Below are 19948 nucleotides of genomic sequence, written 5' to 3' on the forward strand. Positions count from 1 at the left end.
TGGAAGTGTGCATTTCGAAATATCCCATTTTTCAGTTGAAATTTTAAAAAGAGACAAGTTGCTGATTTCATGTTTCATTATCCATTTGTTAACTGAATACAATCCAAGTAGAATTATCCTTGAATGTTTTAGAATTTCATCTGAATCAAAGCATTGATTTTAATTTTTGATTCAGGATGTAAAATATACATTAACTACCTTTGGTAGAAATGGATTATTGTTTAAAGGGAAGACTTTACAAGATACAGCCTCAAGACTTTGCAAGATGAGAGCCCCTTCGCTCCATATTATATCAAGAGCCAGCTTTTTTAGATTTGTAGTCATGCTTGTTTTTATTCTTTATTAAATAGATCAAGTTGTAGTCTTATTTCATATATTTAGCACAGGGTTCTTGACCTGTTGCTGGTGCTGAGCAACAATTATGCCAATGACCAAAATCTGGACTCCTGGATATACAAGAGAAAGACTTTCTCAGTTTAATTTACCAAATCCATCACTAGTTTACGAAATAGACTTCAGCATTAAAGCAAGATTGATGGGAATAGTTCAGATATCAGCAAAGTCTAAACAGGTAACCAGGAGGAATTGTCACACTCAAGGTGAGGATACTTCTGCTAAACCTCCTGACAGTTGCCATTGTGGGAAAGAAGTCCAAGCTTTTAACGCATTTTACTTGTAAAAGAAAGCCTTTCTAAGTTCTTTCTCAAAAGATGTGGATTTGAAGATTATTCTATTCTCTCCAATTCTACACTCAACAAGCAGCTTAATGTTCCACTTAATGTCTCATGACATACCACCAGCACTTCACCAGAAACTCTCACTGATGTTACCTCGTCATGGTGATGAAACATCTGAAAACAAACCTTCCAGCTCTGCGAGCTAACTTACATCCATCTCATCAACCTGGAGCTACAAATCTTCTCAAAAACCGCTATCACTCTCTAAATTCTAAATTTTAGGTCATTACAAGCCTAGTTTGTTGAATCTCAATGTACCCTTGGAGTTCCAAGGTTATCTGCTGCAATCTAGAAGTTGTTGGGTTGAATTTTGCAGTTAGTGGTGAAGAAATATTATTTGTCACTGACTGAGAAGCGTGCAGCCTTTAAAGATCTAACTGTCTGAATGGTGGAAGCTTCCTTTTCCCTGACGTCACTCTGTATCTGACACAAAATCAAGAATTTGAGAGCTGGTTGAGAATGGGTGGGATAGGTCCAATATTGGAGGAGGGAGGTGTGTGAAGAGCTTTAGTACCCTATGGGTACCTGCTGGGTTAATTTTAGCTATGAAATTGTGATTTTTTTTAGGTTAAATTTAATTATTCTTCATATAAGTTCCCTCTTGTTGGAGTTGGAGAAGTTGATTGCATAGTTGTAATGTCAGTAACCTTGTCATCCAGAGCCTCAAGCTAATATTCCAGGGGAATGCATTCGAATTCCACCATGGCAAGTGTTGAAACCTGGAATTAAAGACTAGCGTAATGACCTTGTGGCCACTGTGAAAGTTACCCATTTGGTTCTTACACCCTTTAGGAAAAGAAATCTGTCCCCCCATCTCTGATCTACATGTGACTCCATACCCGCAGCAGTCTGGTTGATTCTCGGCTGCCCTCTGAAATGACCTAGCAAACCTTTCAGTTCAACGGCAGTTGGGATTGGTAACAAATGCTGACCTTTCCTTCAGTGTTCACATTCCATGTTTTAAAAAAAACATTAAAGGCTGATGGATCTATAATTGACTATCTGGCCTGTCTGTGTCTGCTTTTCTAAGCTTGTGCTTTGTTAAATATTTTAAAGTCATGTCATGTCCTAGTTTCAATTATTTCAATAGTTGTAATTTTATGAAACATTGTATTATTCTAAATAGCACAACATGGAAAATTGACTGCACTGCACAATTTCTATTCCTAGATGAGCGAATGATTCATTTAATTGTTGAAGTTGTGACATCTTATTTGTGCAAGTAATGGTTGATTGTGTGCTTTGCATATTGATTGCTGGTATTTTAAACATAAGTATCAATAGAAGAAGCAAGGAAATTAGTTGGCTAAAATCACTTTGATCGCAAGAATGATCTGCAATACTGAATGATAAGAATGTAAACAGTGTGCATAATGAATTCTGTAATGATTATCTTGAATAGATATTGATTTGGAGATTGATAATAGCTTCCATTGAAATTAATCTGCAAAATTAACAGTGCCAAAGAAAGTTCCAAAGGCAACCTGAAAGACAAAAGTTGTTGGATGCTATATCTGTTGGCTGACTGTTCCAGTGAAAAACCATCTCGATGTGAAGGGAAAGTTGTTTCAATGGTTCAAGTTCGCTGTAAACTTGAAATATTATATGGGAGTGCCCTCTAGTGACATTTCCTTGTATCTATTCTACTACCTCATTGAGTAGCTTTGTAGTTTTCCAATTTCTTTAAATTATGATAATGGAATGCTGTTTTAACTTGTTACTTCAAATCTAAAACAACATTCCATCATAATTTGATGAAATTGGAAAATTGCTGTGTTCTTATTGGTTTATTGTTGTTTGACTGAATGCACAGCTTTTTGATTTGCATTTCTGTAATAGGTTAAAATTTGATCTTTAGCAAAACCTTTTCATGTGCAAATAAAATAATTCTCATCTCAAACATGCAAAATTGATAGATGTGGCTCTTTAAAATCGTCATAATTCAATTTTAGTGACAAGCAAAGAAATAATACAGTTTAAAAATGCATCATATCCCATGTCATATTTTGATATTTGTTGTAAATTCTCAAATTTCCAAGGACCATTCTGCTTTCATCACCTGTAAATAGAATAAGCGCATTCTTGTAGTCATTGAGAGTTGGCAGTCCTGTTCATTAAACACAACTAACAAGTTGCAAAAATTCACTTGCAGCTGAGTTGAGAAAATGTTCCTGCATTTGTTAAAATCGTCTTTTGCTATTTTTAAATCAGGTGTGACATAAAATTGAATTCAAAAATATTATGATTGTTTGGGAAATTCTGTAAAGTAGTTAATTACATAGTTTAATTTTGAAAGCTTGACAGCTGAACTGATTGAATAATTGTGAAAACTTTTTTATTTTAGTTCTTCAGTGAATATGAAAAGTTACTCCATTCAGAAAACTATGTCACAAAAAGACAGTCACTGAAGGTAATTCAAAAGTGTTATTTTAAATGTGGGAGTATAATTTCAAAACTAAGTTTAACATATGTGACAAGTAAATCTTCTTCAAATGTGCTACTGTAGTCATTTTCTACTTATTACAATTATGCCACAAATAGACTGCATTGGTTTAAAAATGCAGCTTTCTCCATCATTTTAAGGGCAGTTAGGGATGGGCCATAAATACTGGCTGAGCCAGCAACACCCAAATCCTATGCACAAGATTGTAAGACGAGTGTTTTGACTTGATTTCAAGGTTGGAATGAATTCCTTACTCCAAGACTTGTACGCCTACATTTCTCAAAACTGGCTGGTATGTGGTGAACTAAAATGGGCTTTTGTCCCAGTTCTCATTAGGAAGGCCATACAGTAGTTTTTTCAAATTATTTCACACGAGCAGGCATAAATTGCCTAACCTAAATTCAACAATGTCGTATTTCAAGTTGTATCTGCAGACAATTTCTGATTAGTCCATAATGATGAGAATTTTAAGGTCATCCAAAGAAAGTAAAAAGCTGTACATTTGATGTCGGCTTTAACTAATTTGGTGCAAATATGCAACTGGAAAACATCATCCATATCAATACTCTGACCAAGTTACATCAAGCTACATTAAGCTAGGTTACATCTATGACCAGTAACTGATTAGTAATCACACGCAGTGCAATTTGTTCCTGTTTTCTTCAAATAATTTCTGTCCTTAAAAATTGGAGTTATGTATTGAAATACTTGCAGTACATAATACAAATGTTTCACTCACTGACAGTAACAATTCACTGCATTCCGAGTGACATGTTCTTTTCGGTGAGTAAATTAAAGAGAAAACGGGTGGGATGTCCAGAATTTGCCATGAAAAATATGATCTCTCTTAAGCAAAGCTCGTCTTTCGAGGTTATTCTTTATAATTGCTGATTGAGCACAATTACTCATCTTTTTGCCATTGAGGAGCAAAAAGCAAAATGAAAGTAGCATTAATTTTGAATTTGGGGGAAAATCGAATGAAAATGCACATTGCAAAATGCATGAAATATTGTATTGAGGGGAGTTCGAAGTGGGCTGATAAAATAATTACTTGTCCCTTGGGGTTGGCAAGTGGAGGTGCATCCTGGTTTCAATCACATCACGCTGAGGGGGAATATTAAGAGGATTGGCAAGGTGACTGGAGCATGATGCAGCGAGATAGCAGAGGTTCAATAATAAGATAGCTCGTGGAGGCTGTCTTATTGCCTCACCCCACATATTTGCAGCTTGTTGTCCATGAAACTATACCTAAACAATTCTGTGTCTTTAATTGATAAAGAAACCTATGGTTGTAGACTAAGACTAATTACATTAGTGCTGACCCATCACTTTACGTTTTCAGTTACTAGCATACCTGTGTTAGAATTGAAAGATTTTAAGTAAAGGTTAGGCAAACAATGAGCAAAGAGAAATTTAGAGGAAGAAGCAGCAGCATAATGGCAGGATCTTGAGGATTTGTTTATCTGTAACAGTGCAAGAGATGGTGTTTAATTGTAGAGAAAATGGCTTAAACATAAAAATTGTGTATTACAGTAAAATGTTTTACCTATATTCACTTGTTTGCTGTTCATTTTGTGGCAAGTGTAAACATTGAACCCTTTTGTCAATTTTTCTGCATTTATGATGTAATTTTTCTATTTAGTTATAATGTAACTTGTCTGAACTTAAATATTTATTGTTATTTAGCTACTTGGAGAGCTTCTACTGGATAGACATAATTTCACCATAATGACAAAGTATATCAGCAAACCAGAGAACTTGAAGCTCATGATGAATCTTCTGCGAGACAAAAGCCGCAACATTCAGTTTGAGGCCTTCCATGTATTTAAGGTATTAGTACATGTAACCTTTCACAGGGGCTGAGCACAGCAGGCTGTAAGGTGAAAGACATAATTAATGTTAAATGTCAACTTCTCTGTGATAGTGCTCTTATCTTGGAGTAAGACGTTATCGGGTCTATTTCAGGGTTGAAGTGCTGTCACTTCTCAGAAGTGTAAACTAAAACTATAAATGCTTAGACTTTGCACCAAAATTGAGTCACTCCATTGCTATGAATTTGTTGATTACTCGATTCCAAGTGTCTAGCCTTGTGAATTGAATTATCAGTTTCTTTGCTGGTAGAGTAGGTTAAATTGCCCCATATTCGTTTTTTTTTAATTTAAAGAAGACATTTCTTTATTGGCTAGTTTTAAAATTTAACAATGAACTACTGACCCCTCAAACTATGACCATGCCTAATATTAGATGAGGTGCTTGTATTCTAGAGTGAGAAACTCAACATCTGACTGCAACACCTGCCCACCATCTGCAACGTGCAAGTCTGGCTTGGAGTGGAATGCTCTCCAATTGCTTGGATGGGTGGAGCTCTGTGCCACCCAGAAGAAGGCAGTCTGCTTGATTGACCCTCCGTGCAACAGCTTAAAAAAAATCACTCCCTCCACCATGAATACACAGTGGCAGCAATGTGTACTATATGCAGAATGCACTGCAGTAACTCATTAGGGCTTCTTCAACATCTTGCAAAACCACACATTTGGCGTCTAAATGACAAGGGGGCAGTAAATGCAGGGGGAAGCATCATCTTTGCCTCCAAGCACACTATCCTGACTTGGAACTGAACTGCTGTTCCTTTGTTTATAACGAGTGAAACTCCTGAACTCCCTGACAGCCGTGTACCCACAGAATGTGAATTGTAGTGCTTCAAGAAGGCAGTAAATTGCTACCTCCTTGCAGGCATTTAGTGATGGTAAAAAAAAATTGGCATTAGCCAGTGATTTCCTCATCCTGTGGAAGAATTTTTCAAAAGACATGCCCTAGATTCAATGTTGTTTAGCAAATAATCACTATGCATTAACACTGTGTATAAAAGGCTCACTACTTTTAAAGACTTAAGTATATTTAGTGAAAACTTTCTTACAAAGATGTAATGTCTGTTCTCTGTCTAGGTGTTTGTGGCCAATCCCAACAAAACTCAGCCAATTCTGGATATCTTGCTGAAAAACCAGACCAAGCTGATAGAGTTTCTCAGCAAATTCCAGAATGACAGGACCGAAGATGAACAATTCAATGATGAGAAGACTTACTTGGTCAAACAAATCAGAGATCTAAAGAGACCAGCACCCCAGGAATCCTAAAGCTGTGTTATAAAACGGAACGCAATTTAAGCAACTGCTGTTTATTAATGAACATCAAGCACCCTTATTCGATTCTTATGGATTACTGCTAATCTGCTGTCCAGTGAACGGTTTTTGTTTTTTTGTTTTGAAGTCAAAAAGATGAAATTTTAGCTGCTGCTTTCCTGCACATTAGAGCACAACATGGACTGTTTCAATGACAAAAAAAGTAACTTCAATGTAAACCTACCGTCTTATGGTTAAACTTGGTGAGAGGGAGTTTGGTTTATGTAAGCAAATTTTTAGAAATTAGAATGGTTCATGAAAAAAGGATAACAACAGTAAAACAGAGGTTGCATGCCTGGTATAAGATCTATTTATTTGCAAACTGTGCTGAGAGTTTGTCATGGATTTGATCTATGCTAACATTTAAAGGCACACACCATAGTCATAAGGATTAAAGTGCTGGATCTCCATGATATTGATTTTTCCTTTATGGATATGGTGCGCTACTTGTGATTTAATTTAATTGGGTTCATTTTTCTATGGTGTATGTTTTTTGAAGTCATTCAGTAGAATTTGCTCACAAAATGGTTTAAAAGTGAACTCCATTCAAATATGAATAGGGGAGTAAAATCAGTTATTGGGTAGAGTTCTCCTAGGATGCAAAGCTATGCATGTTTGCTGTAAAGAAATCGAGCCTGCAGCATTGTGACAGCGATTTTTCCCCGGTGCTCTGTAAACAGATTTCCCAGTGGATTGTGTGTCCTACCTGTGACACTTTTTTAATGCTAGGAAATTTATTGAAAGTTGAAATGCTGCATCTCCCCTCTTGTAGTTGCAGATTGTAGTGTTACAAGCTAGATTTCTTTGCATAGTTGTACACAATTCAGAATGCTGGCAAAGAACTGTAGATGTGAGAAGTTTTTCTTTTTAAGGGATGTGATTATCCCCTTTAATGTATTAAGTAACTTTCAGGAGAATTAATCTGTTGGAAAGGGGTTGTTCTTATTGGGGGAGAAAAGAATGTACATAGGCCTTTTGTTGATTTATAGATTTTGCAGGCAGTTTGAATTACAAGAATTGAAAAGTATATACACATTCAAATGTTTTACTTATGTTAATTTTAATTCCTATTTTCTGTTTGGGAGTTAGCATTGAAACTCTGCATTTCATTAGAGGGATTTGCTGGTTCCTTGTACATAACTTTTAGGCCGCTCAGTTCTAAAAATGATTAATTTGTACAGCGGAAGAATGTTATTGTATTCGTCTAACTATTTACTTAATATTGAGTTTTGCATATGAATGCTGATATGTTATTTGGATATTTCTGCTGATCACATGAAATTGCTGATTAATAATTGCAGTAGAACAGCATTCTAAAGCCAATTCTATATTTATGCTATTTGCTACTGGGCCGCTGTGATCAGGATAGGCAAATGAATAAACTGGAAGACCTCCCCCAGTTCACTCCCCCAACCCCAAAAAACTGGATTTATGCTCATTATTTGTGAGCCCTCCGCATTCAATTATACCACAGTTGGGACTTTTGTTTTTAACAAAATGGTTGAAACAAGCCTGCAGAAAAGTTATTTGCTTTTGTGTTCTTAATATAAACTTACCAAACAAAGTAGCATTTAATTGGTGTATTACTGTTTCTTTTTAATCCAGTTGATAACTTTAGATCTTGCCTTGAAGTGTACTTGAGCTTTTAGATTCCGGTGCAGCAGGTTTCTAAATTTGAGGAACTCTGAAGTCAGATAACATTTGAAATATATTAGTGTTTTCTGATAGAGTAATGCATTGCAGCATATTATAAATGTTGTACTCTTAAGAACCTAAATGTCAATATAAACTGTCCCCATGCTTTTTTTAAAAAAAATCTAGTTTAAAAAGCAAAGTTAAAACCATGTGGGCACTTCATATTTTCCTGATGACAGTTGCATGTTAAATAGTGACTTTTTTACATATTGCTGATTGTGGAACTGTTGCATTGGGATTCACTGTTGTGAACTTAGCCATAGCATACAAATGTTAGTCAATATTTTAACTTGCTATGGGAGTGACTGTCAAAATTAGCTTAATTGACTGTCCACTAAATCATGTCAAAAATATTTTAACTCGACAACTGCAACTTAAAGTAACTGTTTTCAATGTTTGCGAGGAGTTGACAAATTTTACTGCTATGCTGAAATTTGACTCATCAATACTCCTTCCATTTTACACCTGGTTACTTAGTCTACATTCAGTGTCACTATGTAATATAAATACAGTTCAGGCCACCTCCATTAATGCAAGTAGAGACTTGTTCAGGATACGTGTACAATTCTCATGTATCTGGAAAAGGCTGTTTTTGTTTCATCAGAAACACCCTGTGGGATTATTTTCCTGTAGCTAATGTGTCACTTGATAGCTGCATAACTGCAGAAAGCTTTTAGTTATTGCACTGCCTGCTTTGCAAGTATGTCAACATATTAAGAATTGGAAACAATGCATTGCTGAGTAATATGTTGTGCAATCCATACTATAAATGGGTTGAAAACTAAAGCATGAGGTCACTTTAGGAAGATGCCAAATATATAAATATTTAAGATGTAGCATGGGTATGGTTAAACATTTGTAAGTTGTGTTGTTTGTAAGCCATATATACTCAAATTATGCTGCAATCTTAGGTTGTAAGGAGCCGTTGCACTGGAATCTTCAAGTACTGTGAAATGTTGCCCTCCAAAGATATTTCTGCAGGGTGATAACAGTTTTTGATTCAGTAGGACTGCTTTATAATAGCAAATCTTGCTAAATATGTCCTGTCTCCCCATAAAACAATGTCAGATGATCTGACTGGCCCCAAGGATACAAATAAATTTTGATTAAATATACAGATGTTTGTGTGTTTATTTTCAAATTCTAATTGTGATTGTTTTGAGGAAAGTACAATTCAGCCATCCGTATACTGCAATATTGAATACTGTTGAGCTGTTAACAGCTTTGAATACCTAACGTGTATATTTGTCACCATTTCAGCCTCTCTGCTAAGCAGTTTCCTTAAATTGAAGAAACGATGGCCTTCAATCTGACGTATGGTTTGGAAGCAGAATTCGATTTCCTACAACTTTGTGCAACTCATCTGATGGTCAAACAGCATTTGATTTGAACATCAGGCACAGCAGTTTAGCTGAGGGCCCTATATCTTTAAGCACTTTTTTAAAAAGAACTGGCTATTAGGTTGCACTAAGTAAATTTCAGTATGCTTCCAGACATAGCCAGCAGATTACTGCAGCCAAGAATCTGCATAGATATAACGTTGAAACTCAGCTTTCTTCATCATTACTATGTAAAACTGACAACAGTTTCTAGCTCCTGCACATGTGCTGCTAAATGCTGACATTAAAATTTGCTCTTAGTGAAGCCATGCTCTTTTGTAGGGTGAATGTTGCGGTTTGCATGGATGTCTTATAAAAACCCTTTAAAAGTTAAGCATTGTTGAATGGGACAAAACTCAAATTAACTTGTCTGAAGTTATAGTTACCAGCAAATAAGCTCTCTGGCCCTGTAAAGCCTACTTTAGCAACTAGGAATATCAGCTTTCTTAATCCCGTGTATATAGGTCATTGTGGTTTGCTGTCAAAGGTGACAGTTGCTGTTTGTTACTTCATTGTATGAGAACTCTTCAAAGTGGCTGATTATTTTTTTTAAACTGCTCTTCTAGGATTAGTCAGGAAAGTAACGTTTCATAATTGACCTAGTATATGTAATCATAACTAAACGAAAGTAATATAATATATTCTAACATCATATGACATCACCTAGCTTTATTTGACATAAAAATATACCATAGGATTGCGAACAGTGTAAAGGAATAACTTAATGTTTCAACTTAGAGCTATAAGGCTGCGAGTGCCTTTTTAGTTTAAGATTCAGACTTTGAAGGTTGGATGAGACAAATAATATACTTCCAGCCGGTTAGTGCTCATCACTGAATCATAATCACAGCTGTGCTCTTGAACCAGTATATTAGAAATATGGTAATTAACTAAATGTAACTTTTGTACTAGCATTATCTTTGTAGCAATGTATTCAAGTTTGTAATTTTATAATCTTTTGACTTCAACATACTCTGGATCAAAATTTGTATAAATCAATGTATTTTCTGATCTTCTGTATTATGGCAACATAAACTGTTCCCAAGTATTCAACGCAAAAGGAAAACCAGGGGAAAAGTAAATGGTCAGTGATAAATATGATTTAATGGAAATCGCACCAATTAAGCAAGGATTAAGACGATGGCTGAAGGATATCAATCAAGCCCGGATTGTACATGCCTCCCTTTTGTGTTTAGCAAAGAATATCTGCTTAATAAACTGACAATAGAAAAAAACTTAGATGGGTGGACCCATGGATCATTGATGACTTCAGAAACCAGTCAGGCAATAGTGGAAGGTGAGATCAATCAATGTCCGTCACCCCTAAAAGCCAACTGGAGTTTGGTCATAATTCTTTAAACCAATTAGCAATAAGGTTTGTCTAACCTGGACCAATCCAAATGTACTGCTGTACTTGATCATAGGTTGTGACTTGGAAAGAATTAATAAGCAAAGCTTTTGATGATCAGTGCATGCGCAAGAAAGTTTTAACTTACCCTGCTTCCAAACTGAAGTGGAAGGGCTTCGAGCCATTGGATAGATTCAGAAACCAGGTATCAACCTAAACCCAAAGCTGAACCAGAAAGCAAGAGCCGAAGTATGCTTGTAAAGTTGCTGCTTTAACAGGAGCGAATTATAACCGAAATAAAGTTTCCTAATTTATGACAGTAGGCTGTTGCCTTTTGGTTAATGTCTCTAACAAAATCAGTATTGGGGTTGGAGTATAAGACCAATAAAACATATACACCTACATGCCAGAAATCCCCTTTAGATGGCTTCAAAATGAATTGGCATTACTATTAAACCTATGCAGCAAGCATAGCCCCTTTGCCATTGACTGCAATAACTAGACCTTTATTCTCCTTTTCCTGCGTTAGAGGTGGAGACCTACATGCTTAATTAGAATTCAGTTCCAGTATTTGTTTTCAGTCGTTCATGTGATGTGTGTGGAACTAGCAAAGACAGAACTGCTGCCCATTCTTAATTACCCATGAACTTATTGGCTGGTTCAACCAATTCGGAGGACAGTTCAAAGTCAAATCACATTGCTATTTGCCTGGAGTCACATGCATGGCAGTAGGGGTGAGGATGCAGGATTTCCATACCTAAGGATATTGATGAAGCAGATGAGTTTATTAAGACTTGAATGTAGTTTTTGCAGTCATTACTGAGACTATACTTCAAATTTATTGATGAATTGCCCTGATGGGATTTGAATCCATGTCCTCAGAACAGTAGCCATGGTCTCTGAGCTGTTAGAGTTGAAAGTGTGGAGCTGGAAAAAGCACAGCAGGTCACGCAGGGCTGATGAAGGAGCCCAGCCCAAAACATGAACTCTCCTGCTCGACCTGCTGTGCTTTTTCCACATCCACACTTACTTCGACTTTAACTTTCAAGCATCTGCAGTCCTCGTTATCTCCATCCTCTGAATTAATAGGCTAGAAATTTTCCCATCATTAATGGCTTATAGATTACTTACATTATGGAAACAGGCCCTTCAGCCCAGCAAGTCCACACCAACCGGCCAAAGCGCAACCCACCCAGACCCATTCCCCTACATTTACCCCTTCACCTAACATTACAGGCGATTTAGCATAGCCAATTCACCTAACCTGCACATTTTTGGACTGTGGGAGGAAACCCATGCAGACACGGGGAGAATGTGCAAACCCCACGCAGTCAGTCACCTGAGGCGGGAATTGAACCCGGGTCTCTGACGCTGCAAGTTAGCAGTGCTAGCCACCGTGTCGCCCAAGGTTTATATTCACTTGATAACTACGTTTCCATAAATAGTGCCTGAAACTGATCCTAAGATGTGATGTGGAAGTGCTGGTTTTCCACTGTGGTGTACAAAGTTAAAAATCTCACAACAGGTTTATTTGGAAGTACAATCTTCCAGAGTGCTACTGCTTTGTCAGGTAGCTAGTGCCAAAGGAGCAGCGTTTTGAAAGCTTATACTTGCAAATAAACTAGTTGGAATATAACTTGGTGTCTGATATTTAACTTGATCCTACGATGGTAGTGAATAAATATACTAATAAACAAAAACTAAGAACATTTATCATCAGACCATTCACTTTGCACCATGAAATGAAGATATTTATTTTGTCATTAAGTAGGCAGTCATTTAATTTGTTTTCTTCAGTGACAGAAACACAGCCTCCACAAACTATTGTTTTTAAGTCACCCACAATCTACCTCCAAATTGTCTCGATGTAGTTTTAAGGAATAGTAATTCCCTATTACAGGTCAAGTGCTAGATTGGTTGAAATGGTTACAACTTGTGTGCACTGCAATAAATACCATTAACCTTCTGTAACAGTGAAATACTTGTGGAATACTTATCTCACTAGAAGAGCACAAACCAGTGTTTCTTTATCCTCAGAGAAACTAATAACTTAAGTCCCCATTTCCAATGCAAAGAAAACCAATGGACAAGATTTCACTTTTTAAACTTTTACCATAACAAGCCAACTAAAATGAATACTTCATTCATTCATAGGCAAACTAAATTTCAATTAAAAAGGTAAAAGTTAATTACAATCAACCACACACATTCTCTCATGTGGTGTAATGTATAATTTCAGACTTTCTGCTTCCAATAAGTAGAATCTCTGTCCACTTGGTAGAAGCGGCTGTGAAATTGCTTTCAGAGATGCTGGTATTCTATTGAGATGGACATTAAGGTTAGTGCTAGCCACGCCGACCTTGCACAGGTCACAACAACCCTGATAATGCAGCTATCACAGGTTTCTTTTCAACCATCATGTTATTATGAATCTGGTCCTCTAAATCAAGCTCTCGGCTCTTCAGTGTGCTTGAATTATCCTCACAGCATTAAGAGTCGTTCCTTTTAGTTTGCTTGCTTGCCTGCCTGTGGTTTCACCAAGAATATTTGGCTTAGTAATTTCTCTCTGCCAAACAAAAAATTGATCTTTTGTATGGAGGTTTGCTTGCTTCACCCTCATACATTCTATATTCTGAACTGACAGTTCAGATTGTCTGCCACAAAACAGACTTGTGTTTGGCACCGCCACAACTAACTTTCATTTCCACAGTAACCTAGCGTTACAGGGATATCTCAAAAACAATACATAGGTTTTTCCCAAAACTACAAGGTGGTCATGCCATCATTAGGGTAAGAATCCAGATTTCAGGGCTTTCTTTAACAGAGGAAAATAGTGTAAAGGCAAGAAGAATGGTTTGTTCTTTTTAATGCTCCATCTGTACAATTTTCAATTTCTTCTTTTTTGATTTGTGCTCAAGTGATACTGAATTCCATGCTTTGGGGAGGAATGCAGCAATTTTTACAGTTCTAAGAAAGGTGACAATACTTGCATGCTAAGAAGCTAATTAGTGTTTAAAAGTCATTTTGAGCTTTAAATTTTGCTGCTGACCTCAAGAAAATTGTAGTATGTGTCATGATTAATTTAAAAGATTGATACTTAGAATTCAGTTACACCATGAGCAAAAAGGATATTGAACGGAATATTGCCAATTTGTTTGGTACTGAAAAAGCCTCAAAGTTGATCCCATGATGTTAATAGACTTTTCTGTATTGCTGTTTTGTCTTTTATAAGCTGTTGTCATTCTTTATTACTCTCAGAACTTGTAATGAGTTTTCTAGTAATTCTAAATTGCTAATTTCTATTTATTTAGGACTGATTTTGAGATGCAATGTGGAGGAATATTGTCTACTTTCTCTGTAGTAGTCCATTTTACATAAGGAAATATCCAAACATGACTTTTTGATTGCTGAATGAGTTTCACTAAATCCTTGTCAAGTGCAATAAAGGGCTGAATTTTACTTAAGGCTTTGGGACCGTGACATCAAAGCAAGTCCTGTGCCTGTGCCTGTGCGTACTGACAATTTAGCAGGTTGCACTATTTTATCACAGGTGGCCTCTAAAGACAGCAGTACCAGTGGGAGAGATGGTTACTGCTGAGGCACATAGGCAACATTGGGGCTGCATCAAGTACTGGAAATGATGCATTAAGGATCAAAGAGGCAATCTCTCCACTTCATTTGAGCCCTTTTTTGTCATTGGGTGATGGTTAGTGGGCAGCTATTCCTTGACATGACCCTCTCTTTGGCTCACAGGATGGCCACCTTCATTAGTCTGGTGGTTTCCCCCTGTGACAGAGTTCCCTATCAATAGTGTCGGTGACTCTGGCTCTTAATAGGTCCCTTTGTAAACTGGCATGCTGCCATCTTGGATTAGGCAGCTAAACCATTCTGCAAGTGCCACTGGCAATGGAACTGCATTGAGAAGCATTGGCTCACATTGTTGCCTAAGATCCTCTCACCCCACCATCACCACTAGCTATGTTTCTGCTCTGTTGAAAGTATTGCAGAAAGATTTTTTAAAAAAGCACAAGTATGGTAAGTGCCAAGTTTGAACTTTTCTAGTGATGCAAATGTTGCTAATGCACATTAGGGTATTACTTGATCCATTTTGAACTATTAGGATAAACATTAGGTATCTAATAAGCTAACTTCCAACTTGTTATGTCTTAATGCCTGGGTACAGCAGCATTCACCTGCATTATTCCATGCAATCCAGAGAGAGAACCTCTCATGCTTCAGCTGTTGACACATTTGCCAGCTGTTTTCTATGTAACATGGCCTTTCTGTAAGAAAGGTTTGATTGCCAAGAGAAAAGACAGCTCAGTAATACTTACTGGAGAAGGATTTATATTTAAAATTTCAGATGAATTTTGTAGTAGGAAAGTGACAAATGTGACACCTTGATCGCTTTTGGGTAATCTTACACTTGCCAAATTGTAGAAAGAATCATAATCCTACAGTGTAGAATTTTATTGATGTAAAACTCAGCATCCTAATACCCAATTTTTTAAATAATTTGATCTGTGCACATTCTGATTAAGAAAAACAAGGAATTAACAAAATTCTAGAGCCTGAGGAATGCAGAGCAAAGGTAAGTTTTATTTTGCTCTAAATTAAGGCGAACTGAATATTTTCTTGTTTCGGGCACCCAGTCTTAGCTATGAGGAAAGTTCCATTCATTCTGTTTCAATACAATAGCCCTGGCTTCAGAAAAGCATCGTGTATTGCTCTGGGTTACACTTCATTATGCTCACCATCATCACTTATGGTGACAGCTTGACTTGAGTCATAGAGATGTATGATGAAAACAGACCGTTTGATCCAACTCGTCCATGTTGACCAGATATCCTAACGTAATCTAGTCCCATTTGCCAGCACTTGGCTCATATCTCTCTCAACCCTTCTTATTCATATACCCATCGAGATGCCTTTTAAATGTTGCAATTGCACCAATCTCCTCCACTTCCTCTGGCAGCTCATTCCATACACGTACCACCCTCTGCGTAAAATGGTTGCCCCTTAGTTCTGTTCCATATCTTCCCCACCCTAAACCTATGCCCTCTAGTTCTGGACTCCCCCACCCCTCATGATTTTATAAACTTCTTTAAGGTCACCCCTCAGCTGATGCTGAAGGGAAAAACAACTCCAGCCTAATAAACTTCTTATAGCTCAAATCCTTCACTCAGGCAACGTCCTTGTAAATCTTTTCCGAACCCTTTCAAGATCTCAAGGATCTTGTAACATAGTCCAATCTTGTAACAATCTTCCATGTTAAAAGATGATTTTTGTTTGAATTACAAGTTTTATGTTCCTACCAATCAAGTCGCCAAATAGATTATCATCTGAATGCCTTCCATTTCCACTGGAGGGAGTTCTTGCAATCATTTCAAGTTAAAGAATCCTTTATATGAACACAGGCTTTATATACAATCGAAGTACAGGAAGGGTCAAAGTAAATGTGCTAACTTGTCCAGATTAATCTTATGGCTTCAGTTGCTAAACTATTTCACCCTATTTTCATAGAATCCAGTTATTTACCAATAACTGATATAAGATTAACTGATTTTTCCTCTTTTTTAAGGGCTGTCATATTTTTCATCCTGTTGTCTGAGATGATGATTTTTCTTTCCACATAAGTTTGGCCAAATATAATTGGATTCATCACCTATTCTCTCCAGATAACTCAATTGGTTGCAATGTTTTGTCTACTTATTAAGAGTAAATTCCTGAATTAATTTTCCTTTGAACATTTAACTCTTCTAATCTCATTTTTCATGATTTTACCACTTCAATATCTACCTCACCTGAAAACTGGGACAAAATATTAGTGCCATTTTCCACCTTATCTTCTATTGCAAGCTTGTTACTTTCATTTCTGAGTAATAATAATGCTGCTATCCCAGCAGGATGCCTCTTTGAATTTTGTTTATTTTCTGTCATACTGCTACCCTTTTTAATCTCCAGTTTTTGTAATTATTCTATATTTTGACTGGTTTTGTTACCTGCCCTGAAGCATTTTTCTCTATTTCAAATTTGATCTAAGCCACCCATTACTTCATAGAATTCCAACCTCCACTATTCTTATCATTGGGGCATTTATGATTTGTAATCTCTGTTTCCTGGTTAAATATTTCATACTAATGTCCAATGCTACTTCCCCAGTTTTTTTCTTCCACTTAATTGGGCAATTCATCTCTAATTATAATTTCTTTCAAAATTGAGCACACTTTCCCTTTGGACTTCAATAATCGTCACTGATTAATGCTTCATGTTCACTGCCTCTTTACCCATAACTTGAACAATTGTTGCTTCCTTGTTCGAGTAATGTGATTAGTTAGGAAAACAAATCTGAACACTGCAACAAAACATAACCTTTCTAAACACATTTTTCTGTCCTGATTTATTTTTGGATAACTAAAGTTTCCTATTGTTTCAGCTCAGTTAAATGTTCTGTCGAATTCTTCTGAATGCTGCCTCTGTATTTGCAAACACCCTGAACATCATTGGAGTAACTGTATGTCAATGGTGAACCTGGCAGCACGATACCTTTTTTATGAAGCTAATGGAGAATAACCCAACACACAACCTGACATTTAAGTATTTCCCTTTCGCTAAAGTTATTAATGCATAAATAGTACGAAGTGCCACCAGCTCGCTGTTGTTTTGCCCGCAATTTCTTTGAGAGACAAAAAGATGAAGAAAATTATTTAATGTGTTGTCTTAATCTCAAAGAAGAATCATCTATGATTCAAAATGAAATTGAATAAATAATTATACTCCAGCATCAAAGTAATGCACAAGTTAGAAATCTGCAATAAACCCATAATGCTGTAAATGCACAGCAGACCTCAAAGCATCTATGAACTGAGAAACCAGATTGATGGCTAATTGCACCTTCTGATTTTAATTATTCCACTTATGGTGGCTATACCTTTAAATGTCTTGGCTTTAAGCTCAAAAATTTCATCCCTGCATCCTTCTTAGAGCCATAGAGATGTACAGCATGGAAAAAGACCTTTTGGCCCAACCCATCCATGCTGACCAGATATCCCAATCCAATCTATTCCCACCTGCCAGCACCTGGCCCATATCCCTCCAAACCCCTCCTATTCATATACGCGTCCAAATGCTTCTTAAATGTTGCAATTTTGCTAGCCTCCACCACTTTCTGTGGTAGCTCATTCCATACACGTACCATTCTCTGTGTGAAAAAATTGCCCCTTAGGTCTCTTTTATATCTTTACTCTCTCACTCTGAACCTAAGCCCTCTAGTTCTGGACTCCCCGATCCCACGGAAAAGATTAGTTATCCTATCCACGCCCTTCATAATTTTGTAAATCTGAGTTCACCCCTCAGCCTCTGACGCTCCAGGGAAAATAGCCCCAGCTTGTTCAGCCTCTCCCTATAGCTCAAATCCTCCAACCCTGGCAACATCCTGTAAGAGAAAGTGAGGACTGCAGATGCTGAAGATCAGAGCTGAAAATGTGTTGCTGGGAAAGCGCAGCAGGTCAGGCAGCATCCAAGGAGCAGGAGAGTCAACGTTTTGGGCATGAGCCCTTCTTCAGGAATGAGGAAAGTGTGTCCAGCAGGCTAAGATAAAAGGTAGGGAGAAGGGACTTGAGGGAGGAGCGTTGGAAATGCGATAGGTGGAAGGAGGTCAAGGTGAGGGTGAACACCCCCTCAAATTCAGCTGGACTATCTTGGACACTTCCCTCCCCTCCCTGGACCTCTCCATCACCATCTCCGGTGACCGACTAACCACAGGCATTTACTACTAGCCACCAACTCCCACAGCTACCTCCCATCCTACCTCCTGTAAAAATGCCATCCCTTATTCCCAATTCCTCTGCCGCCACGGCATCTGTTCCCAGGTTGACCAATTCCACCTCAGAAAGTCCCAGATGGTCTCCTACTTCCATGTTTGCAATTTCCCTTCCTATGTGGTCGACGATGCCCTCCAGCACATCTCCTCCACTACACACCCCACTGTCCTTGAACCCCATCCCTTCCAACCCAACAAGGACAGAAACCCCTGGTCCTCACCTTCCAACCCACCAATCTCTGCATACAACGCATCATCCTCTGCTACATCTGCCACCTCCAAAGGACCCCACCACCAAAGATATATTTCCCTCCCTACCCCTATCAGCATTCTGGAGAGACGATTCCCTCCGCACTCCCTTGTCAGGTCCACACCTCCCCCACCCCCACCAACCCATACCCCATTCTTGGCACCTTTTCCTGCCACTGCAGGAAGTGCAACCCTGCACCCACACCACTCCCTTCACCTCCATCCAAGGCCCCAAGAGATCCTTCCACATCCATCAGAAATTTACCTGTATCTCTACTAATGTCATCTGCTGCATCCGTTGCACTCTGTGGTCTCCTCTACGTCAGGGAGACAGGATGCCTTCTCATAGTTGGTTTCAGAGAACATCTCTGGGAGACCCACACCCACTGCCCCATTGCTGAACACTTCAACTGCCCCCTCCCCCCAACTCCTTCAAGGGCACGTAGGTCCTGGACCGCCAAACTGTTACCACCCGACGCCTGGAGGAAGCACGCCTCATGTTCCACCCTGGAGCCCTGCAACCACATGGGATAAATGTGGATTTCAACATCTTCCTCATTTTCCACCCCCCCCCCCCCCCCCCCCAACCCCCAACCCCCAACTCCTCGGCACCATCTCCAGACCTGTCCATCACCTTCCCTCCCTCCCCACCCCCCACTCCCCCCGACTTATCACCTCCCTCACCTTCATCCACCTATTGCTTTCTCAGCTACGCACCCCACCCCCTCCCATTTATCTTTCAGCCTCAGCCCACAAGCTTCATTCCTGATGAAGGGCTTATGCCTGAAACATCGATTCTCCTGCTCCTCGGATGTTGCCTGACCTGTGCTTTCCCAGCAACACACTTTTGGCTCTGATCTCCAGCATCTACTGTCCTCCCCTTCTCCTAAAACTATGTAATGTCTTATTTTAAACTTCCATTTGCTCTCGATTTCAGATTCAGCATCTCTAACAATCTCTGGTGAACAATCTCTGATCCATTATGGTCAGACTAGCATTGTTACCCAATGTTTTAGGCACATGATCTTGCATGAGAATTCTCCAGCCTTTTGAAAAGGGAACTGATCAACATTTTCAAGCCAACAAGTATGACGTG

General features: G+C 38.2%; 1 protein-coding gene across 2 annotated transcripts in view; it reads left to right on the top strand.

The window, feature by feature from the left end:
- Positions 1 to 9169, top strand: part of cab39 (calcium binding protein 39) — a 67353-nt gene extending 58184 nt beyond the window's left edge. For both annotated transcript variants that reach the window (XM_060834879.1, XM_060834880.1), the window contains exons 7-9: positions 3082 to 3147; positions 4867 to 5010; positions 6126 to 9169. In XM_060834879.1, coding sequence (XP_060690862.1) covers positions 3082 to 3147; positions 4867 to 5010; positions 6126 to 6314 — 399 coding nt within the window. In that variant the 3' untranslated portion in view covers positions 6315 to 9169. The remainder of the gene's footprint in view (positions 1 to 3081; positions 3148 to 4866; positions 5011 to 6125) is intronic.
- Positions 9170 to 19948: the final 10779 nt, after the last annotated feature.

The sequence above is a fragment of the Hemiscyllium ocellatum genome, chromosome 13, assembly GCF_020745735.1.
Source record: "Hemiscyllium ocellatum isolate sHemOce1 chromosome 13, sHemOce1.pat.X.cur, whole genome shotgun sequence".
Lineage (NCBI taxonomy): Eukaryota > Metazoa > Chordata > Chondrichthyes > Orectolobiformes > Hemiscylliidae > Hemiscyllium > Hemiscyllium ocellatum.